Raw genomic sequence first — 25018 nt, forward strand, 5'->3', positions numbered from 1 at the left:
CTGCTGTATGACCAAGACAATCGGATGGGGACAGATAACCAAAACCTCACATAGGCCAAGGGAAGATTTTGTTGTGCATTTTCCTGCTCCTCTCTTCCTTGAAGAGGATGACACACCTGTACTCACAGGGTCAAAAAAGGTTTTACCCTGCAGAGCTGCAATTACCAGCATTGCAATGGCTGGATGGACAAATTCCCTGTTTCACTGGGCAGCACTACTGAACCATCAGCAGACACACAATGGCTGTACAGACAGACATACTGAGAAAATGTAACACACAGAGCCCACCCATCCTAGACAGACACATCCAAACCCCAGAAGGAATAATCCTATGCTGAAAGAACACAGGGACACAGTATTCAGAACTACCTTGCTTTTCTGAGCTGGGAAAAAGGGCTTTGAGCCATTTTAGCAAGTGTGACATTTGTCTACTCAGTTGTGCCATTTTGTTAAAGCAATTAATAAGAGGGTCATGGTTTGGTCGGACATCAAGAGAGACACAATCAGAGCTGGAGTGCTAATCCCCTCGTCAAAGCCTATCAGAAATGACCAAAACAGCTGAACTTGATCACTTCTGGAGTGAGAGCCTGACTTTCTTTTATGTTCTTCTTGCTGTTGTTGGAGAAGCTGACAATTTCTATTCCTACTTAGAATTAACAGAAAATTGGTTATACCAATTGGAAATAGAGATCTGTTCTGGAAGAAGCATTGCCACATGCAGCATCCTGGATCCCTTTCAACCATGACCATTGAAGCCTCTGTCTGTGCAAACCCCAGCTAGTTAAAGGAAAGAGTATTGAACTGTCCTGCAGACAGAGTCCCAGCATTGTCTGGGGCCATGTCCTCTGTGCTGACAGGGACACAGGGGAAATCCTGTCCCTCATCAGGGCCCTGGCCCGTGTCACAGTGCTGTGGTGGCAGGCTGGGGAGGATGGGCCTGAGGAATTTGAACAGCCCACAACGACCAAGCCGCATTGCTGGGAGGACAAACCGCACACGGACAGGGCAGTGTAACAGCGCGGGCATGCAAACAAACACTCTCCTGGCTGCATCTCCAAACTCAGGAACTGCACCCACACAACATTGCTTCTGTCAAAGGACAAGGGGAAAAAATGCTTGCTGAATTTTGAAAAGCCTTGACAGAGCTTTCCAAGAAAAAACATGTCTATAAAGAATTCTGTCTCCAAAACACTATTTCAGGTGTTCTCTTTATTTCAATTCTACATATTTCTTTCAATTTTTCAAACTCAGAGTCATACCAGTTTACAAAGTTAATCTCCAAAACTTCAGCACAAGAAAGTGTGAGGGTAGGGAGTCTTTCTGAATATTTCATGCATAACAGACATCATTTAAACAAGCAGTTATTATAGATGGGGTGGCAGTCCTTCTCTAGTCAAACAGGATAACAATGTTCAGTACCATTTTAGAGGATAGAAAGAGAAAGGGCAACAATGGGAATGCAAAAGCTCTAACACAAACATAGGCAATCTTGAAGGGACAGCTTTCTAGTCCCAACAAGAAGCAAGTGAATTCAGAAAGAAAAATCAGGAAACAAAACTCAATGTCATGTTTTCAGGTTCTTCTTGATTCTTACTTCAGAAAATTCTCTTTGATGGACATGTGGAGTTCTCATACACATTAAGGCAATGAATAAGTATTCATGACACTGAACAGTTACAGCCAAACCTAACACATCTGCTGCTGCTTTATTTCCAAGACAATTTCAAAAGGACAGATAACCAAAGCCACATATAGGCCAAGGGAAGATTTTGCTGTGCATTTTCCTGCTCCTCTCTGCTTTGAAGAGGATGACACCAGTGTCCACATAGTGTCAAAATAGCCTTTTACCCTGCAGAGCTGGAATTGGCATCATTGCAATGGCTGGATGGGACAAATTCCCTGTTTCACAGGGCAGCACAACTGAAGCATCTGTAGGTCCACAATGGCTGTACAGACAGACATACTGAGAAGAAAGTATAACACACAGAGCCTACCCATCCCAGACAGAGAAATCCAGAACCCAGAAGGAAAAATCCTATGCTAACAAAATATCATGACACAGTATTCAGAACTGCCTTGCTTTTCAGAGCTGGGAAATAGGACTTTGGGCAATTTCAGGAAGTTTGACATTTGTCTACTCAATTGTGTCATTGTGTTACAGCAATTATTGGAGGTTCATGGTCTGCTCTGACAGCAAGAGAGCATAGCTGGAGTGCTAACCTCCTCCTCAAAGCCTACGGAAAATGACCATAAGAGAGCAAAAGTAGACTACTGCCAGATTGAGACCCTGACATTTTTTATTTTCTTCTTGCTACTGCTGGAGCAGCTGAAAACTTCTATCCTGACTTAGAATTTGCAGGAAATTGGCTATGTTAAATGGGAACATATCCTCTCTGGGCGAACTGTTGCCACATGCTGCAGCCTGGATCCTCTCCTCCCATGACCATTGAAGCCTCTGTCTTTGCAGACCCCAGCTAGTTAAAGGAAAGAGCATTGAACTGCCCTGCAGACAGAGTCCCAGCATTGTCCATTGGTGCCATGTCCTCTCTGCTGACAGGGACACAGGGGAAATCCTGTCCCTCATCAGGCTCCTGGCCCGGGGCACAGTGCTGTGGTGGCAGGCTGGGGAGGATGGGCCTGAGGAATTTGAACTCACTGTTGCCCGAGCCCGTAGTGAGGCTGATCTCGTAGCAGTAGGCGCGGGGCAGGGTCCCTGCAGCAGCTGCATCGGCCACGCTGCTCTGCAAGTTGTCGGCACCATAAAGCACAGGGCCGGCCTCCAGCTCCTTTCTCTTGCACACCTTGCGAGCCACAAAGGCCACGGTGGAGATGAGGAAGAGCAGGGAGACAAAGACCAAGGAGACGATTAAATAGGTTGTCAGGGAGTCTTGCTGCTCCTCTGTGGCCGGGCTGCTGTGCGGGAGGCGCACGTCGGAGAAGTCCTTGAGCAGGAGTGCGCTCAGAGCTGTGGTGGCTGACAGTGGGGGCTTGCCGTTGTCTCTGACCAGGACAACGAGCTTCTGCTTCACGGCGTCTCTGTCTGTCACCGGCCTCCTCAGACGCACCTCCCCGCTTTGGACACCCACCGAGAACAGCCCGGGCTCGGTGGCCCTCAGCAGGTGGTAGGAGAGCCACGAGTTCTGGCCCGAGTCGGCGTCGACGGCCACCACTTTGGTGATGAGGTAGCCCGCCTCAGCCGACACGGGCACCAGCTCACTGGAGGCTGGGCTGCTCTCCTGGCCTGGGTACAGCACCAGCGGGGCATTGTCATTCTCGTCCAGCACCACAAGGCGCACGGTGACGTTGGCTCTGAGGGGAGGAGAGCCCGCGTCAGAGGCACTGACCGTCACCTGGGTCTGCCTCAAGCGCTCGTAGTCCAGGGGCCGCAGCACAAACACGTGTCCGTTCTCAGAGTTCACCGAGATGCACGAGCACCAGGCCCGCTCTGCCCCTTGCACTGGGGCCAGCGAATAGGTCACCTTGGCATTCAGCCCCACGTCAGCATCTGCAGCGCTGACGGCTCCAACAAACACCGTGGGCACGTTGTTCTCACGCACATACATGGTGTAGGACGTCTGGTTGAAGACGGGCGCGTTGTCATTGACATCCGAGATGTCCACCGTGAAGGTCTGCGTGCTTGTCAGAGGAGGCCACCCCGCATCTGCTGCTGTCACACTCAGGATGTGCTGAGCCCTCTCCTCGCGGTCCAGCGCGCTCACCGTCACCAGCTCATAGTAATTCTTATAGGCTGCCCGCAGGGAGAAGAAGAGCTGATCCTCCAGGGCACACGAGATCTGCCCGTTGGCACCAGAATCCCGGTCCCTGACCGAAAACAGGGCAACCACGGTGCCGGGCACTGTGTTCTCGGGGAGGGGACTGCTGAAGGAACTCACCACCAGCTCTGGGGCATTGTCATTCACATCCACCACCTCCACCAACACCTTGCAGATTGCTGAGAGGCCCCCACCATCTCTGGCCCTTATGCGGAGCTCATGAGTCTCTGCTGCCTCGAAGTCCAGAGGTTTTGTGAGTTTAATTTCACCAGTTATTGGATCAATCACAAATGCTGAGTCCACCTGTGCAACTGCTTGGCTGAGTTGATAGGAAATGTCCCCATTAACTCCTGCATCCTTGTCAGTTGCCAGCACAGTCAGAACCACAGAGCCTTCTGGCATGTTCTCTAAAATCTTTCCAATGTAACGCTCTTGTGTGAAGACAGGAGCATTGTCATTTACATCTAGAATGACAATTTTCACTTCAGTTGTGCCACTCCTGGGAGGAGAGCCTCCATCTTCAGCAATAAGACTGAAAACAATCTCTGCCTGCTCCTCTCTGTCTAGTGCCTTTTCCAACACCAGTTCAAGATATTGGTCACCCTCACCCCGATTTCCATAAGAGACACTGAAATACTCATTCTCAGGAGAAATGCTGTATGTCTGGATGCTGTTGCTGCCAATATCGAGGTCCTGAGCCACCTCCAGAGGGAAACGTGAGCCTGGCTCGCTCGTTTCCGGGATGTCAAAAGTGACTCGTTCGTCAGGGAAAACCGGCGAATGGTCATTGATGTCCTCCAGGGCCACCTCGACCCGAAAGAACTGCAGGGGGCTGGCGAGCAGCAGCTCGAAGGGGAGCATGCAGGTGCCGGCCTGGCCGCACAGCTCCTCCCGGTCCAGCCTCCCCGCCACCACGAGGCGGCCGGAGCCGCCGTCTAAGCGAAAATGCTGCCGGCCGTCCTCCGACACCAGGCGGGCGCGGCGAGCCGACAGCTGCGCCGGCGTCAGCCCCGCGTCCTCCGCCAGCTTGCCCACCAGCGAGCCGCTCTCCGCCTCCTCGGCTACGGAGTAGCGGATGGGCTCGGCTCTGCCAGCGAGCGGCAGCGAGAGGAAAGCAGAGAGACAAAGCACTTGCCTTGCGATCGCCATGGCGCGGCCCCGGCCGGTGTCGGTGTGGGTCTGGCGGATGTCCCCGGCGATTCCCCGCGGAAAGCGGCCAAGTGCGGGGAGGGCGCCTTCCCTCGCTCTGTCCGATTCCGCCTGCGGTCCCAAAGGCACCCGGGGTGTCCCGGCAGGCGGTGACACGGGACAGCGCTCGGCGCCGCAGCCGCTGCCACCTCCGATCGGCTAAACTGGGCTGGTCTAACTTGGTTCAGCCTGTAATCGGCTGAGCTTCTGCGCTGGACTGACCTGCTCTGCGCTGGGCCGGTATAAGCTCGGCTGCGCTGCGCTGGTCTAAGCTCGGCTGGGGTGGGTTGGGCTGGTCTAATCTTGGCTGGGCCGGGCCGGTCCGGGCTCGGCCGCCTCCGCTGCCGCAGCCGCTCGGCGCCGCCTTGGCCGAGGGCACCACCCAGCGGTGCACGCTGGGACTGCACCCGCCGCCGCCCGCAGCCCGCGCTGCCGCTCGCCCCGGCCCGCGATCCCAAAGCTTTCCCGACACCCGCGGGCAGGAACGGAACGCCGCTTTTCCCAGGCCAGCCTAAAGCGGTGGCTCATCCCACAACGACAGAGCCTCATCCCTCAGCAGGAGAAACCGAGCTGGCGTAGGGCTCGGGTAGAAGCACCGGCATGGCAATGAACACTCCAATGGCTGCATGTCTAAATTCAGGAAGTGCACCCACCCAATACTGCTTCTGTCAAGGGACGTAGTCAGAAATAGGCTCGCAGAATTTTCAAAAGGATTCACAGGGCTCTTCCAGAAAGAACGTCAATACAAAAACTTCTGTCTCCTGGAAAGGATTCTGGGTCTTCTCTTTATTTCACTTCTACATATTATTCCAATTCTTAGACTCATAAGCATAGCAGTTTGCTGTCTCAAACTGTTCGACTTCAGCACAATACAATGTGAGGGAGTCCTTCATATTATTCCATGCATCACAGACATCATTCATACAGCCAGTTATTATAGATGGGGTGGCAGTCCTTCTCCAGAGGAACAAGCAAAATAATGCTCACTTAGAGGGTAGAAGAAGAAACTGCAAAAATGTGAATGCAACTGCTCTAACACAAATGCAGATGAGCCTGTAAGGACAGCTTTTTAGTCTCAACAAGAAGCCACTGAATTCAGAAACAATAATGAGGAAACAAAACTCAAGTCCTGTTTTCATGTTCTTCTTGATTCGATCTTTAGAAAATTCTCTTTGATGGACACGTGCTGTTTTCATGCACACAAAGACAATGAATAAGTTTTCATTACACCCTACAGTTACAGCCTACCCTAACATATCTGCTGCTGCTGTATGACCAAGACAATCGGATGGGGACAGATAACCAAAACCTCACATAGGCCAAGGGAAGATTTTGTTGTGCATTTTCCTGCTCCTCTCTTCCTTGAAGAGGATGACACACCTGTACTCACAGGGTCAAAAAAGGTTTTACCCTGCAGAGCTGCAATTACCAGCATTGCAATGGCTGGATGGACAAATTCCCTGTTTCACTGGGCAGCACTACTGAACCATCAGCAGACACACAACGGCTGTACAGACAGACATACTGAGAAGAAAATGTAACACACAGAGCCCACCCATCCCAGACAGACACATCCAAACCCCAGAAGAAATAATCCTATGCTGAAAGAACACAGGGACACAGTATTCAGAACTACCTTGCTTTTCTGAGCTGGGAAAAAGGGCTTTGAGCCATTTTAGCAAGTGTGACATTTGTCTACTCAGTTGTGCCATTTTGTTAAAGCAATTAATAAGAGGGTCATGGTTTGGTCGGACATCAAGAGAGACACAATCAGAGCTGGAGTGCTAATCCCCTCGTCAAAGCCTATCAGAAATGACCAAAACAGCTGAACTTGATCACTTCTGGAGTGAGAGCCTGACTTTCTTTTATGTTCTTCTTGCTGTTGTTGGAGAAGCTGACAATTTCTATTCCTACTTAGAATTAACAGAAAATTGGTTATACCAATTGGAAATAGAGATCTGTTCTGGAAGAAGCATTGCCACATGCAGCATCCTGGATCCCTTTCAACCATGACCATTGAAGCCTCTGTCTGTGCAAACCCCAGCTAGTTAAAGGAAAGAGCATTGAACTGTCCTGCAGACAGAGTCCCAGCATTGTCTGGGGCCATGTCCTCTGTGCTGACAGGGACACAGGAGAAATCCTGTCCCTCATCAGGGCCCTGGCCCGTGTCACAGTGCTGTGGTGGCAGGCTGGGGAGGATGGGCCTGAGGAATTTGAACAGCCCACAACGACCAAGCCGCATTGCTGGGAGGACAAACCGCACACGGACAGGGCAGTGTAACAGCGCGGGCATGCAAACAAACACTCTCCCAGCTGCATCTCCAAACTCAGGAACTGCACCCACACAACATTGCTTCTGTCAAAGGACAAGGGGAAAAAATGCTTGCTGAATTTTGAAAAGCCTTGACAGAGCTTTCCAAGAAAAAACATGTCTATAAAGAATTCTGTCTCCAAAACACTATTTCAGGTGTTCTCTTTATTTCAATTCTACATATTTCTTTCAATTTTTCAAACTCAGAGTCATACCAGTTTACAAAGTTAATCTCCAAAACTTCAGCACAAGAAAGTGTGAGGGTAGGGAGTCTTTCTGAATATTTCATGCATAACAGACATCATTTAAACAAGCAGTTATTATAGATGGGGTGGCAGTCCTTCTCTAGTCAAACAGGATAACAATGTTCAGTACCATTTTAGAGGATAGAAAGAGAAAGGGCAACAATGGGAATGCAAAAGCTCTAACACAAACATAGGCAATCTTGAAGGGACAGCTTTCTAGTCCCAACAAGAAGCAAGTGAATTCAGAAAGAAAAATCAGGAAACAAAACTCAATGTCATGTTTTCAGGTTCTTCTTGATTCTTACTTCAGAAAATTCTCTTTGATGGACACGTGGAATTCTCATACACATTAAGGCAATGAATAAGTATTCATGACACTGAACAGTTACAGCCAAACCTAACACATCTGCTGCTGCTTTATTTCCAAGACAATTTCAAAAGGACAGATAACCAAAGCCACATATAGGCCAAGGGAAGATTTTGCTGTGCATTTTCCTGCTCCTCTCTGCTTTGAAGAGGATGACACCAGTGTCCACATAGCGTCAAAATAGCCTTTTACCCTGCAGAGCTGGAATTGGCATCATTGCAATGGCTGGATGCGACAAATTCCTTGTTTCACAGGGCAGCACAACTGAAGCATCTGTAGGTCCACAATGGCTGTACAGACAGACATACTGAGAAGAAAGTATAACACACAGAGCCTACCCATCCCAGACAGAGAAATCCAGAACCCAGAAGGAAAAATCCTATGCTAACAAAATATCATGACACAGTATTCAGAACTGCCTTGCTTTTCAGAGCTGGGAAATAGGACTTTGGGCAATTTCAGGAAGTTTGACATTTGTCTACTCAATTGTGTCATTGTGTTACAGCAATTATTGGAGGTTCATGGTCTGCTCTGACAGCAAGAGAGCATAGCTGGAGTGCTAACCTCCTCCTCAAAGCCTACGGAAAATGACCATAAGAGAGCAAAAGTAGACTACTGCCAGATTGAGACCCTGACATTTTTTATTTTCTTCTTGCTACTGCTGGAGCAGCTGAAAACTTCTATCCTGACTTAGAATTTGCAGGAAATTGGCTATGTTAAATGGGAACATATCCTCTCTGGGCGAACTGTTGCCACATGCTGCAACCTGGATCCTCTCCTCCCATGACCATTGAAGCCTCTGTCTGTGCAGACCCCAGCTAGTTAAAGGAAAGAGCATTGAACTGCCCTGCAGACAGAGTCCCAGCATTGTCCATTGGTGCCATGTCCTCTCTGCTGACAGGGACACAGGGGAAATCCTGTCCCTCATCAGGCTCCTGGCCCGGGGCACAGTGCTGTGGTGGCAGGCTGGGGAGGATGGGCCTGAGGAATTTGAACTCGCTGTTGCCCGAGCCCGTAGTGAGGCTGATCTCGTAGCAGTAGGCGCGGGGCAGGGTCCCTGCAGCAGCTGCATCGGCCACGCTGCTCTGCAAGTTGTCGGCACCATAAAGCACAGGGCCGGCCTCCAGCTCCTTTCTCTTGCACACCTTGCGAGCCACAAAGGCCACGGTGGAGATGAGGAAGAGCAGGGAGACAAAGACCAAGGAGACGATTAAATAGGTTGTCAGGGAGTCTTGCTGCTCCTCTGTGGCCGGGCTGCTGTGCGGGAGGCGCACGTCGGAGAAGTCCTTGAGCAGGAGTGCGCTCAGAGCTGCGGTGGCTGACAGTGGGGGCTTGCCGTTGTCTCTGACCAGGACAACGAGCTTCTGCTTCACGGCGTCTCTGTCTGTCACCGGCCTCCTCAGACGCACCTCCCCGCTTTGGACACCCACTGAGAACAGCCCGGGCTCGGTGGCCCTCAGCAGGTGGTAGGAGAGCCACGAGTTCTGGCCCGAGTCGGCGTCGACGGCCACCACTTTGGTGATGAGGTAGCCCGCCTCAGCCGACACGGGCACCAGCTCACTGGAGGCTGGGCTGCTCTCCTGGCCTGGGTACAGCACCAGCGGGGCATTGTCATTCTCGTCCAGCACCACAAGGCGCACGGTGACGTTGGCTCTGAGGGGAGGAGAGCCCGCGTCAGAGGCACTGACCGTCACCTGGGTCTGCCTCAAGCGCTCGTAGTCCAGGGGCCGCAGCACAAACACGTGTCCGTTCTCAGAGTTCACCGAGATGCACGAGCACCAGGCCCGCTCTGCCCCTTGCACTGGGGCCAGCGAATAGGTCACTTTGGCATTCAGCCCCACATCAGCATCTGCAGCGCTGACGGCTCCAACAAACACCGTGGGCACGTTGTTCTCACGCACATACATGGTGTAGGACGTCTGGTTGAAGACGGGCGCGTTGTCATTGACATCCGAGATGTCCACCGTGAAGGTCTGCGTGCTTGTCAGAGGAGGCCACCCCGCATCTGCTGCTGTCACACTCAGGATGTGCTGAGCCCTCTCCTCGCGGTCCAGCGCGCTCACCGTCACCAGCTCATAGTAATTCTTATAGGCTGCCCGCAGGGAGAAGAAGAGCTGATCCTCCAGGGCACACGAGATCTGCCCGTTGGCACCAGAATCCCGGTCCCTGACCGAAAACAGGGCAACCACGGTGCCGGGCACTGTGTTCTCGGGGAGGGGACTGCTGAAGGAACTCACCACCAGCTCTGGGGCATTGTCATTCACATCCACCACCTCCACCAACACCTTGCAGATTGCTGAGAGGCCCCCACCATCTCTGGCCCTTATGCGGAGCTCATGAGTCTCTGCTGCCTCGAAGTCCAGAGGTCTTGTGAGTTTAATTTCACCAGTTATTGGATCAATCACAAATGCTGAGTCCACCTGTGCAACTGCTTGGCTGAGTTGATAGGAAATGTCCCCATTAACTCCTGCATCCTTGTCAGTTGCCAGCACAGTCAGAACCACAGAGCCTTCTGGCATGTTCTCTAAAATCTTTCCAATGTAACGCTCTTGTGTGAAGACAGGAGCATTGTCATTTGCATCTAGAATGACAATTTTCACTTCAGTTGTGCCACTCCTGGGAGGAGAGCCTCCATCTTCGGCAATGAGACTGAAAACAATCTCTGCCTGCTCCTCTCTATCTAATGCCTTTTCTAACACCAGTTCAACATATTGGTCATCCTCACCCGGACTTCCATAAGAGACACTGAAATACTCATTCTCAGGAGAAATGCTGTATGTCTGGATGCTGTTGCTGCCAATATCGAGGTCCTGAGCCACCTCCAGAGGGAAACGAGAGCCTGGCTCGCTCGTTTCCGGGATGTCAAAAGTGACTCGTTCGTCAGGGAAAACCGGCGAATGGTCATTGATGTCCTCCAGGGCCACCTCGACCCGAAAGAACTGCAGGGGGTTGGCGAGCAGCAGCTCGAAGGGGAGCATGCAGGTGCCGGCCTGGCCGCACAGCTCCTCCCGGTCCAGCCTCCCCGCCACCACGAGGCGGCCGGAGCCGCCGTCTAAGCGAAAATGCTGCCGGCCGTCCTCCGACACCAGGCGGGCGCGGCGAGCCGACAGCTGCGCCGGCGTCAGCCCCGCGTCCTCCGCCAGCTTGCCCACCAGCGAGCCGCTCTCCGCCTCCTCGGCTACGGAGTAGCGGATGGGCTCGGCTCTGCCAGCGAGCGGCAGCGAGAGGAAAGCAGAGAGACAAAGCACTTGCCTTGCGATCGCCATGGCGCGGCCCCGGCCGGGGTCGGTGTGGGTCTGGCGGATGTCCCCGGCGATTCCCCGCGGAAAGCGGCCAAGTGCGGGGAGGGCGCCTTCCCTCGCTCTGTCCGATTCCGCTGGCGGTCCCAAAGGCACCCGGGGTGTCCCGGCAGCGGGTGACACGGGACAGCGCTCGGCGCCGCAGCCGCTGCCACCTCCGACCGACTGGGCTGCACTGGAGTAAGCTGTTTCAGGCTGCGATCGGCTGAGCTGCTCTGCGCTGGGCTGGTCTAATCTTGGCTGGGCTGGGCCGGTCCGGGCTCGGCCGCCTCCGCTGCCGCAGCCGCTCGGCGCCGCCTTGGCCGAGGGCACCACCCAGCGGTGCGCGCTGGGACTGCACCCGCCGCCGCCCGCAGCCCGCGCTGCCGCTCGCCCCGGCCCGCGATCCCAAAGCTTTCCCGACACCCGCGGGCAGGAACGGAACGCCGCTTTTCCCAGGGCACCTGAAAACGGAGGCTCAGCCCACAACAACAGAGCCTCATCCCTCAGTTGTAGAAACTGAGCAGGGATTGTGGGATGCTGACAGCACAGGCATGCCAATGAACACTCCATTTGACTGCATCTCCATGCTAAGGAACTGTACCCACTCAATATTTGCTTTTAGTCAAGGGACAAATTGAGAAAAAGACTTGTAAATTTTTGAAAAGTCTTGAACGTGCTTTTCTCGTAAGATTCTCCCTACAAATCATTCTGTCAACATGAAAGCAGTCAGGGTGTTCATTTTATTTCAGTCTAGCAGATATTTTCAGTTTCTAAACCCAGAATTTTAACAATTTAATACGAGAAATGCACAACATGAGTAGAAGACAGTGTGAGGTATTCTGTCTGAGTGCATCACAGACATCATTCCAACCAGCAGGCATTATAGATGGAGTGACAGTCCTTCCCTAGCAGAACAGGCAGAACAATGTTCAGTACAGTTCAGAGGGTAGAAGGAGAAAGGGCAGAAATGGGAATGCAAATGCTCCAACACAACTGGAGATAATCTTTTACAGACAGCTCCCTAGTCCCTTCAAGAATCCACTGAATTCAGAATCAAGAATGAGGAAACACAATTCAAAGTCCTGTCTTCATGTTCTTCTTCATTCTAATTTCAAAAAGTCGTCTTTGATGGAGATGTGGCTTCTTCATGCACACAAAGACAATGAATTAGTTTTCGTGACTCTCTACAGTTACAGCCCACCCTAACACATCTGCTGCTGCTTTATCTCCATAAAAATCAGAGTGGGACAGAACATAAAACCCCCATATAGTCCAAAGAAAGATTTTGTTGTGCATTTCCCTGCTCCTCCCTGCCTTGAAGAGGATGACATCCCTTTACTCACAGAGCTAAAAATAGCCTTTTACTCTGCAGGGGTTGAATTGCCAGCATTGCAATGGCTGAATGGGACAAGTTCACTGTTTCATTGGGCAGAAGTAGTGAAGCATCTGCAGATGAACAATGGCTGTACAGACAGACATTCTGCAAAGACAGTGTAACACACAGAGCCCACCCATCCTAGACAGAGACATCCACAACATAGAAGGAATAATCCTCTGCTAACAGAACATGGTGAGACAGTATTCAGAACGACCTTGCTTTTCTGTGCTGGGAAAAAGGGCTTTGGGCCATTTCAGCAAGTGTGACATTTGTCTATGCAATTGTGCCATTGTGTCATTGCAATTAATAAGAGGTTCTCTGGACTGGTCAGACAGGAAGAGAGACAGGAGCATAGCTGGAGAGCTAATCTCCTTCTTGAAACCAAATAGAAATGACCAAAACAAAGCTGAACAAGATTACAGCTGGAGCAAGAGCATGATGTTCTTTTATTTTCTTCTTGTATTTGTTGGAGAAGCTGACAACTTCTATTCTGACTTACTATTAACAGCCCATTGGTTATACCAATTGAAAATACAGCTATACCCTGGAGAAACAATTGCCACATGCTGCAGCCTGGATTCCCCCCTCCCATGACCATTGAAGCCTCAGTCTGTGCAGACCCCAGCTAGTTAAAGGAAAGACAGGCTTTTCCCAGGGCAGCGTGAAGTGCAGGCTCTGCCCAGAATGACCAAGCTGCATTCCCTGGCAGAACAAATCGGCCATGGATAGGGCAGTGGTAAACAGCACAGGCATGGCCATGAGTGCTCTATTGGCTGCATCTCCACACTCAGGAACTGTACCCACCCAACAGTGCTTTAGTCAAAGGACAAATTGAGAAAAAGACTCAGAGAATTTTGACAAGCCTAGAAGGAGCTTTCCCAGAAAGAACGTCTCTACAAAGAATTCTGTCTTGACAAAAAGATTCAGTGTGTTCTCTTTATTTCAGTCTAACACATTTTCTCAATTTCTAAACTCAGACTTTTACCAATTTACAACGTTAACCTGTACAACATCAGCAGAAGACAGTGTGAGGGAGGCTTTTCGAGGAGTCCATGCACCACAGACATCATTCAAACAACTAGTTATCATAGGTGGGGTGGCAGTCCTTCTCTGGAGGAACGGGCCCAGTACAATGCTCAGTATGTTTCAAAGGGCAGATGGAGAAAAGGCAAACATGGAAATGCAAAGGTTTCAACGCGAACACAGAAAATCATGCAGGCACAATTTTCCAGTCCCATCAAGGAGCCTTGCGTTTAAGGAACAAAAAAAGAAAGACCAAATGCAGTGCACTTCTAAAAGTTCTTCTTGACTCTAGCTTCCAATGATTTTCTTTTAGTATTTGTGAAGTTTTCCTGCAATGCGCCCAAAGACAATGGACATGTTTCTACAATTCAGTTCAGTTAAAGTCTACCCTAACACTGTTTGTGCTGCTGTATTTCCAAGGCAATCCTGAGGTGACAGAACACCCAAACACTTCTCGTACACCAGAGAAAGATTTTGTTGTGCATTTTGCTGCGCTGCTCTAGGCTAGATAAGGAGGATGAGACTGCTGTTCCAAAAGAGTCAAATTCACCTCTTTCCCTGCTGAGCTGGCACTGCCTGTATTGCAATGTCTGGGTGGTGGCAACTCCATGCTTCACCAGGCAGCGCTATGGAAGCATCTGCAGATATTCAGTGTCTACACAGACAAAGTCAGTGACAAGAAAGCAAAGCATTTTCACGATCCTGCATGAAAATATATTTGTATTCTTTGGATCTAAAACTGGAAAAATACCCTTTAATATACCTACAATTGTAGAGACAGATGAGCAGACACAGCAGTTGGAAGACCTATCTACACATGAAAGGAAAAATCATCAGGCTTTATATATTCAGATGTAAACATGAAACATATTCGGTTCACTGGCTAATTGCTCTTGTGGTCATTCAAGAGGGACCCAGTTAGATAACAGGGGCGTGTAATGCCAAAGAGCCTGGAAGGAATGGACTACTGTATTTAACCGTATTTGTATTTTCCATGTACAAATTAGCACATCAAAAGAAAGAAATCCTGCAGAAAGACACATGTTCTTTATTACAGTCCATAGTATTACTTCTGTAAGTATCAGAACAGCAACCAAGAGTGATAAAAAAGCTGCTGGAAAGATGCAAATACCAAATGCAAATGTGTTTAAATGCCCTTCTGACATGACGTGATTTGACTTCTAGTTCAGCAGAGCTCATGGCTGGTTTTGGTTTTGGCCATATTCCTTTGAGTTAGACAAGTGTGATTTGCTTGTGTTAGGCTTTTAATATTAAACTAACAGAAAGGAAAATTTCTGGAAAAAAAGCCTGATTTCTTTTGTTGCTCTTAAAAATACTACTTCCTTAGCATGCATAAGTTCATGGAGCAATTTTCCAAAGCAAAATTCTACAAATATCTGGTCTTTCTGTGGAAAGAGAAACTACCTTTTCATACTACTTTTTCAAGACAAGCAGCTTAGTGTCATGGCTCCGATTCTCAAGAGCAGCCATGAAAATACTTAGTCCACAGAGCTCACATCTCAGACAGAGACATCCAGAACCCAGGGAAGATAAGACCTAGTGCTGACATGACATTATGACCCTGTACTCATGACTACCTTGCTTTCCAGAGCTGGGAAAAAGCCTTTTTGAATTTCCTGAGGATACGATTTATTGGGCCAGCAGTAAAATAGTTTAAAAGATCAGAATATAAAGATCCTCTGTCTTGTCAGACAGCAAGACAAACAAGGACATAGATGTGAATGCTAATCACATTTTTAAAGCCTGTTAGAAATGTCAGAAGTAAAGCTGAAACCCATGACTAACAAAATGAGAATACATTGGTTCTTTTATTTCCTTCATTGCTTTCTGGACAGGTAGAAATTTAATCTGAATAGAATATGGAGGAAGTTGACTAAGCCAGTTGCAAATACAGATTTACTCACAAGGAAACATTGCCAGAGGTTACAGCCGACATCCCTTTCCAGCATGAAGCCCCTGTCTCTGCAGACCCCAGCTAGTTAAAGGAAAGAGCATTGAACTGTCCTGCAGACAGAGTCCCAGCATTGTCCATTGGTGCCATGTCCTCTCTGCTGACAGGGACACAGGGGAAATCCTGTCCCTCATCAGGCTCCTGGCCCGGGGCACAGTGCTGTGGTGGCAGGCTGGGGAGGATGGGCCTGAGGAATTTGAACTCGCTGTTGCCCGAGCCCGTAGTGAGGCTGATCTCGTAGCAGTAGGCACGGGGCAGGGTCCCTGCAGCGGCTGCATCGGCCACGCTGCTCTGCAAGTTGTCGGCACCATAAAGCACAGGGCCAGACTCCAGCTCCTTTCTCTTGCACACCTTGCGAGCCACAAAGGCCACGGTGGAGATGAGGAAGAGCAGGGAGACAAAGACCAAGGAGACGATTAAATAGGTTGTCAGGGAGTCTTGCTGCTCCTCTGTGGCCGGGCTGCTGTGCGGGAGGCGCACGTCGGAGAAGTCCTTGAGCAGGAGTGCGCTCAGAGCTGCGGTGGCTGACAGTGGGGGCTTGCCGTTGTCTCTGACCAGGACAACGAGCTTCTGCTTCACGGCGTCTCTGTCTGTCACCGGCCTCCTCAGACGCACCTCCCCGCTTTGGACACCCACCGAGAACAGCCCGGGCTCAGTGGCCCTCAGCAGGTGGTAGGAGAGCCACGAGTTCTGGCCCGAGTCGGCGTCGACGGCCACCACTTTGGTGATGAGGTAGCCCGCCTCAGCCGACACGGGCACCAGCTCACTGGAGGCTGGGCTGCTCTCCTGGCCTGGGTACAGCACCAGCGGGGCATTGTCATTCTCGTCCAGCACCACAAGGCGCACGGTGACGTTGGCTCTGAGGGGAGGAGAGCCCGCGTCAGAGGCACTGACCGTCACCTGGGTCTGCCTCAAGCGCTCGTAGTCCAGGGGCCGCAGCACAAACACGTGTCCGTTCTCAGAGTTCACCGAGATGCACGAGCACCAGGCCTGCTCTGCCCCTTGCACTGGGGCCAGCGAATAGGTCACCTTGGCATTCAGCCCCACGTCAGCATCTGCAGCGCTGACGGCTCCAACAAACACCGTGGGCACGTTGTTCTCACGCACATACATGGTGTAGGACGTCTGGTTGAAGACGGGCGCGTTGTCATTGACATCCGAGATGTCCACCGTGAAGGTCTGCGTGCTTGTCAGAGGAGGCCACCCCGCATCTGCTGCTGTCACACTCAGGATGTGCTGAGCCCTCTCCTCGCGGTCCAGCGCGCTCACCGTCACCAGCTCATAGTAGTTCTTATAGGCTGCCCGCAGGGAGAAGAAGAGCTGATCCTCCAGGGCACACGAGATCTGCCCGTTGGCACCAGAATCCCGGTCCCTGACCGAAAACAGGGCAACCACGGTGCCGGGCACTGTGTTCTCGGGGAGGGGACTGCTGAAGGAACTCACCACCAGCTCTGGGGCATTGTCATTCACATCCACCACCTCCACCAACACCTTGCAGATTGCTGAGAGGCCCCCACCATCTCTGGCCCTTACACTGAGCTCATGAGTCTCTGCTGCCTCAAAGTCCAGAGGTTTTGTAAGTTTAATTTCACCAGTTATTGGATCAATCACAAATGCTGAGTCCACCTGTGCAACTGCTTGGCTGAGTTGATAGGAAATGTCCCCATTAACTCCTGCATCCTTGTCAGTTGCCAGCACAGTCAGAACCACAGAGCCTTCTGGCATGTTCTCTAAAATCTTTCCAATGTAACGCTCTTGTGTGAAGACAGGAGCATTGTCATTTACATCTAGAATGACAATTTTCACTTCAGTTGTGCCACTCCTGGGAGGAGAGCCTCCATCTTCAGCAATAAGACTGAAAACAATCTCTGCCTGCTCCTCTCTGTCTAGTGCCTTTTCCAACACCAGTTCAAGATATTGGTCACCCTCACCCCGATTTCCATAAGAGACACTGAAATACTCATTCTCAGGAGAAATGCTGTATGTCTGGATGCTGTTGCTGCCAATATCGAGGTCCTGAGCCACCTCCAGAGGGAAACGTGAGCCCGGATCACTCTTTTCTGTAATGTCAAAACTGACTTGCTCCTCGGGGAAAACCGGCGCATGGTCATTGATGTCCTCCAGGGCCACCTCGACCCGAAAGAACTGCAGGGGGTTGGCGAGCAGCAGCTCGAAGGGGAGCATGCAGGTGCCGGCCTGGCCGCACAGCTCCTCCCGGTCCAGCCTCCCCGCCACCACGAGGCGGCCGGAGCCGCCGTCTAAGCGAAAATGCTGCCGGCCGTCCTCCGACACCAGGCGGGCGCGGCGAGCCGACAGCTGCGCCGGCGTCAGCCCCGCGTCCTCCGCCAGCTTGCCCACCAGCGAGCCGCTCTCCGCCTCCTCGGCTACGGAGTAGCGGATGGGCTCGGCTCTGCCAGCGAGCGGCAGCGAGACGAAAGCAGAGAGACAAAGCACTTGCCTTGCGATCGCCATGGCGCGGCCCCGGCCGGTGTCGGTGTGGGTCTGGCGAATGTCCCCGGCGATTCCCCGCGAAAGCGGCCAAGTGCGGGGAGGGCGCCTTCCCTCGCTCTGTCCGATTCCGCCTGCGGTCCCAAAGGCACCCGGGGTGTCCCGGCAGGCGGTGACACGGGACAGCGCTCGGCGCCGCAGCCGCTGCCACCTCCGATCGGCTAAACTGGGCTGGTCTAACTTGGTTCAGCCTGTAATCGGCTGAGCTTTTGCGCTGGACTGACCTGCTCTGCGCTGGGCCGGTATAAGCTCGGCTGCGCTGCGCTGGTCTAAGCTCGGCTGGGGTGGGTTGGGCTGGTCTAATCTTGGCTGGGCCGGGCCGGTCCGGGCTCGGCCGCCTCCGCTGCCGCAGCCGCTCGGCGCCGCCTTGGCCGAGGGCACCACCCAGCGGTGCACGCTGGGACTGCACCCGCCGCCGCCCGCAGCCCGCGCTGCCGCTCGCCCCGGCCCGCGATCCCAAAGCTTTCCCGACACCCGCGGGCAGGAACGGAACGCCGCTTTTCCCAGGCCAGCCTAAAGCGGTGGCTCATCCCACAACGACAGAGCCTCATCCCTCAGCAGGAGAAACCGAGCTGGCGTAGGGCTCGGGTAGAAGCACCGGCATGGCAATGAACACTCCAATGGCTGCATGTCTAAATTCAGGAAGTGCACCCACCCAATACTGCTTCTGTCAAGGGACGTAGTCAGAAATAGGCTCGCAGAATTTTCAAAAGGATTCACAGGGCTCTTCCAGAAAGAACGTCAATACAAAAACTTCTGTCTCCTGGAAAGGATTCTGGGTCTTCTCTTTATTTCACTTCTACATATTATTCCAATTCTTAGACTCATAAGCATAGCAGTTTGCTGTCTCAAACTGTTCGACTTCAGCACAATACAATGTGAGGGAGTCCTTCATATTATTCCATGCATCACAGACATCATTCATACAGCCAGTTATTATAGATGGGGTGGCAGTCCTTCTCCAGAGGAACAAGCAAAATAATGCTCACTTAGAGGGCAGAAGAAGAAACTGCAAAAATGTGAATGCAACTGCTCTAACAAAAATGCAGATGAGCCTGTAAGGACAGCTTTTTAGTCTCAACAAGAAGCGAATGAATTCAGAAACAATAATGAGGAAACAAAACTCAAGTCCTGTTTTCATGTTCTTCTTGATTCGATCTTTAGAAAATTCTCTTTGATGGACACGTGCTGTTTTCATGCACACAAAGACAATGAATAAGTTTTCATTACACCCTACAGTTACAGCCTACCCTAACATATCTGCTGCTGCTGTATGACCAAGACAATCGGATGGGGACAGATAACCAAAACCTCACATAGGCCAAGGGAAGATTTTGTTGTGCATTTTCCTGCTCCTCTCTTCCTTGAAGAGGATGACACACCTGTACTCACAGGGTCAAAATAGGTTTTACCCTGCAGAGCTGCAATTGCCAGCATTGCAATGGCTGGATGGGACAAATTCCCTGTTTCACTGGGCAGCACTACTGAACCATCAGCAGACGCACAACGGCTGTACAGACAGACATACTGAGAAGAAAATGTAACACACAGAGTCCACCCATCCCAGACAGACACATCCAAACCCCAGAAGAAATAATCCTATGCTGAAAGAACATAGTGACACAGTATTCAGAACTACCTTGCTTTTCTGAGCTGGGAAAAAGGGCTTTGAGCCATTTCAGCAAGTGTGACATTTGTCTACTCAGTTGCACCATTTTGTTAAAGCAGTTAGTAAGAGGTTCATGATTTGGTCAGACATTAAGAGAGACACAATCAGAGCTGGAGTGCTAATCCCCTCGTCAAAGCCTATCAGAAATGACCAAAACAGCTGAACTTGATCACTTCTGGAGTGAGAGCCTGACTTTATGTTCTTCTTGCTGTTGTTGGAGAAGCTGACAATTTCTATTCCTACTTAGAATTAACAGAAAATTGGTTATACCAATTGGAAATAGAGATCTGTTCTGGAAGAAGCATTGCCACATGCAGCATCCTGGATCCCTTTCAACCATGACCATTGAAGCCTCTGTCTGTGCAAACCCCAGCTAGTTAAAGGAAAGAGCATTGAACTGTCCTGCAGACAGAGTCCCAGCATTGTCTGGGGCCATGTCCTCTGTGCTGACAGGGACACAGAGGAAATCCTGTCCCTCATCAGGGCCCTGGCCCGTGTCACAGTGCTGTGGTGGCAGGCTGGGGAGGATGGGCCTGAGGAATTTGAACAGCCCACAACGACCAAGCCGCATTGCTGGGAGGACAAATCGCACACGGACAGGGCAGTGTAACAGCGCGGGCATGCAAACAAACACTCTCCCGGCTGCATCTCCAAACTCAGGAACTGCACCCACACAACATTGCTTCTGTCAAAGGACAAGGGGAAAAAATGCTTGCTGAATTTTGAAAAGCCTTGACAGAGCTTTCCAAGAAAAAACATGTCTATAAAGAATTCTGTCTCCAAAACACTATTTCAGGTGTTCTCTTTATTTCAATTCTACATATTTCTTTCAATTTTTCAAACTCAGAGTCATACCAGTTTACAAATCTCCAAAACTTCAGCACAAGAAAGTGTGAGGGTAGGGAGTCTTTCTGAATATTTCATGCATAACAGACATCATTTAAACAAGCAGTTATTATAGATGGGGTGGCAGTCCTTCTCTAGTCAAACAGGATAACAATGTTCAGTACCATTTTAGAGGATAGAAAGAGAAAGGGCAACAATGGGAATGCAAAAGCTCTAACACAAACATAGGCAATCTTGAAGGGACAGCTTTCTAGTCCCAACAAGAAGCAAGTGAATTCAGAAAGAAAAATCAGGAAACAAAACTCAGTGTCATGTTTTCAGGTTCTTCTTGATTCTAAGTTCAGAAAATTCTCTTTGATGGACATGTGGAGTTCTCATACACATTAAGGCAATGAATAAGTATTCATGACACTGAACAGTTACAGCCAAACCTAACACATCTGCTGCTGCTTTATTTCCAAGACAATTTCAAAAGGACAGATAACCAAAGCCACATATAGGCCAAGGGAAGGTTTTGCTGTGCATTTTCCTGCTCCTCTCTGCCTTGAAGAAGATGACACCACTGTCAGCATAGGGTCAAAATAGCCTCTTACATGGCAGACCTGCAAAGGCCAGCATTTCAATGGCTGGATGGGACAAATTCCCTGTTTCACAGGGCAGCACAACTGAAGCATCTGTAGGTCCACAATGGCTGTACAGACAGACATACTGAGAAGAAAGTATAACACACAGAGCCTACCCATCCCAGACAGAGAAATCCAGAACCCAGAAGGAAAAATCCTATGCTAACAAAATATCATGACACAGTATTCAGAACTGCCTTGCTTTTCAGAGCTGGGAAATAGGACTTTGGGCAATTTCAGGAAGTTTGACATTTGTCTACTCAATTCTGTCATTGTGTTACAGCAATTATTGGAGGTTCATGGTCTGCTCTGACAGCAAGAGAGCATAGCTGGAGTGCTAACCTCCTCCTCAAAGCCTATCGAAAATGACCATAACAGAGCAAAAGTAGAATATTGCCAGATTGAGAGCCGGACTTTCTTTTATTTTCTTCTTGCTACGGCTGGAGAAGCTGAAAACTTCTATCCTGACTTAGAATTTGCAGGAAATTGGCTATGTTAAATGGGAACATATCCTCTCTGGGGGAACCATTGCCACATGCTGCAGCCTGGATCCTCTGCTCCCATGACCACTGAAGCCTCTGTCTGTGCAGACCCCAGCTAGTTAAAGGAAAGAGCATTGAACTGTCCTGCAGACAGAGTCCCAGCATTGTCCATTGGTGCCATGTCCTCTCCACTGACAGGGACACAGGGGAAATCCTGTCCCTCATCAGGCTCCTGGCCCGGGGCACAGTGCTGTGGTGGCAGGCTGGGGAGGATGGGCCTGAGGAATTTGAACTCGCTGTTGCCCGAGCCCGTAGTGAGGCTGATCTCGTAGCAGTAGGCGTGGGGCAGGGTCCCTGCAGTGGCTGCATTGGCCAGGCCGCTCGGCAAGTTGTCGGCACCATAAAGCACAGGGCCGGCCTCCAGCTCCTTTCTCTTGCACACCTTGCGAGCCACAAAGGCCACGGTGGAGATGAGGAAGAGCAGGGAGACAAAGACCAAGGAGACGATTAAATAGGTTGTCAGGGAGTCTTGCTGCTCCTCTGTGGCCGGGCTGCTGTGCGGGAGGCGCACGTCGGAGAAGTCCTTGAGCAGGAGTGCGCTCAGAGCTGCGGTGGCTGACAGTGGGGGCTTGCCGTTGTCTCTGACCAGGACAACGAGCTTCTGCTTCACGGCGTCTCTGTCTGTCACCGGCCTCCTCAGACGCACCTCCCCGCTTTGGACACCCACTGAGAACAGCCCGGGCTCGGTGGCCCTCAGCAGGTGGTAGGAGAGCCACGAGTTCTGGCCCGAGTCGGCGTCGACGGCCACCACTTTGGTGATGAGGTAGCCCGCCTCAGCCGACACGGGCACCAGCTCACTGGAGGCTGGGCTGCTCTCCTGGCCTGGGTACAGCACCAGCGGGGCATTGTCATTCTCGTCCAGCACCACAAGGCGCACGGTGACGTTGGCTCTGAGGGGAGGAGAGCCCGCATCAGAGGCACTGACCGTCACCTGGGTCTGCCTCAAGCGCTCGTAGTCCAGGGGCCGCAGCACAAACACGTGTCCGTTCTCAGAGTTCACCGAGATGCACGAGCACCAGGCCCGCTCTGCCCCTTGCACTGGGGCCAGCGAATAGGTCACCTTGGCATTCAGCCCCACGTCAGCATCTGCAGCGCTGACGGCTCCAACAAACACCGTGGGCACGTTGTTCTCACGCACATACATGGTGTAGGACGTCTGGTTGAAGACGGGCGCGTTGTCATTGACATCCGAGATGTCCACCGTGAAGGTCTGCGTGCTTGTCAGAGGAGGCCACCCCGCATCTGCTGCTGTCACACTCAGGATGTGCTGAGCCCTCTCCTCGCGGTCCAGCGCGCTCACCGTCACCAGCTCATAGTAATTCTTATAGGCTGCCCGCAGGGAGAAGAAGAGCTGATCCTCCAGGGCACACGAGATCTGCCCGTTGGCACCAGAATCCCGGTCCCTGACCGAAAACAGGGCAACCACGGTGCCGGGCACTGTGTTCTCGGGGAGGGGACTGCTGAAGGAACTCACCACCAGCTCTGGGGCATTGTCATTCACATCCACCACCTCCACCAACACCTTGCAGATTGCTGAGAGTCCCCCACCATCTCTGGCCCTTACGCGGAGCTCATGAGTGTCTGCTGCCTCAAAGTCCAGAGGTTTTGTGAGTTTAATTTCACCAGTTATTGGATCAATCACAAATGCTGAGTCCACCTGTGCAACTGCTTGGCTGAGTTGATAGGAAATGTCCCCATTAACTCCTGCATCCTTGTCAGTTGCCAGCACAGTCAGAACCACAGAGCCTTCTGGCATGTTCTCTAAAATCTTTCCAATGTAACGCTCTTGTGTGAAGACAGGAGCATTGTCATTTACATCTAGAATGACAATTTTCACTTCAGTTGTGCCACTCCTGGGAGGAGAGCCTCCATCTTCAGCAATAAGACTGAAAACAATCTCTGCCTGCTCCTCTCTGTCTAGTGCCTTTTCCAACACCAGTTCAACATATTGGTCATCCTCACCCGGACTTCCATAAGAGACACTGAAATACTCATTCTCAGGAGAAATGCTGTATGTCTGGATGCTGTTGCTGCCAATATCGAGGTCCTGAGCCACCTCCAGAGGGAAACGAGAGCCTGGCTCGCTCGTTTCCAGGATGTCAAAAGTGACTCGTTCCTCAGGGAAAACGGGTGAGTGGTCATTGATGTCCTCCAGGGCCACCTCGACCCGAAAGAACTGCAGGGGGTTGGCGAGCAGCAGCTCGAAGGGGAGCATGCAGGTGCCGGCCTGGCCGCACAGCTCCTCCCGGTCCAGCCTCCCCGCCACCACGAGGCGGCCGGAGCCGCCGTCTAAGCGAAAATGCTGCCGGCCGTCCTCCGACACCAGGCGGGCGCGGCGAGCCGACAGCTGCGCCGGCGTCAGCCCCGCGTCCTCCGCCAGCTTGCCCACCAGCGAGCCGCTCTCCGCCTCCTCGGCTACGGAGTAGCGGATGGGCTCGGCTCTGCCAGCGAGCGGCAGCGAGACGAAAGCAGAGAGACAAAGCACTTGCCTTGCGATCGCCATGGCGCGGCCCCGGCCGGTGTCGGTGTGGGTCTGGCGAATGTCCCCGGCCATTCCCCGCGGAAAGCGGCCAGGTGCGGGGAGGGCGCCTTCCCTCGCTCTGTCCGATTCCGCTGGCGGTCCCAAAGGCACCCGGGGTGTCTCGGCAGGCGGTGACACGGGACAGCGCTCGGCGCCGCAGCCGCTGCCACCTCCGACCGGCTAAACTGGGCTGGTCTAACTTGTTTCGGGCTGCGATCGGCTGAGCTTCTGCGCTGGACTGAGCTGCTCTGCGCTGGGCCGGTATAAGCTCGGCTGCGCTGCGCTGGTCTAAGCTTGGCTGGGCTGGGCCGGTCCGGGCTCGGCCGCCTCCGCTGCCGCAGCCGCTCGGCGCCGCCTTGGCCGAGGGCACCACCCAGCGGTGCGCGCTGGGACTGCACCCGCCGCCGCCCGCAGCCCGCGCTGCCGCTCGCCCCGGCCCGCGATCCCAAAGCTTTCCCGACACCCGCGGGCAGGAACGGAACGCCGCTTTTCCCAGGCCAGCCTACAGCGGAGGCTCAGCCCTACAAGGACCAAGCCGCATTCCCCGGCAGGACAAACCGCACACGGATAGGGCAGTGGTAACAACACGGGCATGCTAACGAACACTCTCCCAGCTTTATCGCCAAACTAAGACACTGCAACAACCCGACAGTGCTTCAGGCGAGGGACACAGTGGGAAAAAGCCTCGCTGAATTTCGAAAAGCCTTGAAGAAACTTTCCAAGTAAGAACGATTCTACAAAGCATTCTGTCTTCACAAAAGGTCTATGGGT

At 52.0% G+C, this 25018-nt stretch overlaps 4 protein-coding genes across 4 annotated transcripts; all 4 read right to left on the reverse strand.

Moving 5' to 3' along the window:
• Window positions 1–2474: 2474 nt before the first annotated feature.
• Window positions 2475–4962, reverse strand: LOC310914978 (protocadherin beta-15-like; the record flags this gene model as incomplete). The annotated part of the gene is made up of 1 exon (XM_083871496.1): window positions 2475–4962. The coding sequence occupies exon 1, from the start codon at window positions 4920–4922 to the stop codon at window positions 2475–2477; it is 2448 nt and encodes an 815-aa protein (XP_083727622.1). The 5' UTR covers window positions 4923–4962.
• Window positions 4963–8702: 3740 nt separating this feature from the next.
• LOC310914979 (protocadherin beta-15-like) lies at window positions 8703–11150 on the reverse strand (the record flags this gene model as incomplete). The annotated part of the gene is made up of 1 exon (XM_083871497.1): window positions 8703–11150. The coding sequence occupies one exon, from the start codon at window positions 11148–11150 to the stop codon at window positions 8703–8705; it is 2448 nt and encodes an 815-aa protein (XP_083727623.1).
• Window positions 11151–15562: 4412 nt separating this feature from the next.
• Window positions 15563–18010, reverse strand: LOC310914980 (protocadherin beta-13-like; the record flags this gene model as incomplete). The annotated part of the gene is made up of 1 exon (XM_083871498.1): window positions 15563–18010. One exon carries the CDS (start codon window positions 18008–18010, stop codon window positions 15563–15565), a length of 2448 nt encoding a protein of 815 aa, XP_083727624.1.
• Window positions 18011–21781: 3771 nt separating this feature from the next.
• Window positions 21782–24229, reverse strand: LOC310914982 (protocadherin beta-15-like; the record flags this gene model as incomplete). Its single annotated transcript, XM_083871501.1, has 1 exon — window positions 21782–24229. One exon carries the CDS (start codon window positions 24227–24229, stop codon window positions 21782–21784), a length of 2448 nt encoding a protein of 815 aa, XP_083727627.1.
• Between the last annotated feature and the right edge of the window lie 789 nt (window positions 24230–25018).

This window comes from Zosterops lateralis, assembly GCF_965231275.1.
Source record: "Zosterops lateralis genome assembly, chromosome: 14".
Classification (NCBI taxonomy): domain Eukaryota; kingdom Metazoa; phylum Chordata; class Aves; order Passeriformes; family Zosteropidae; genus Zosterops; species Zosterops lateralis.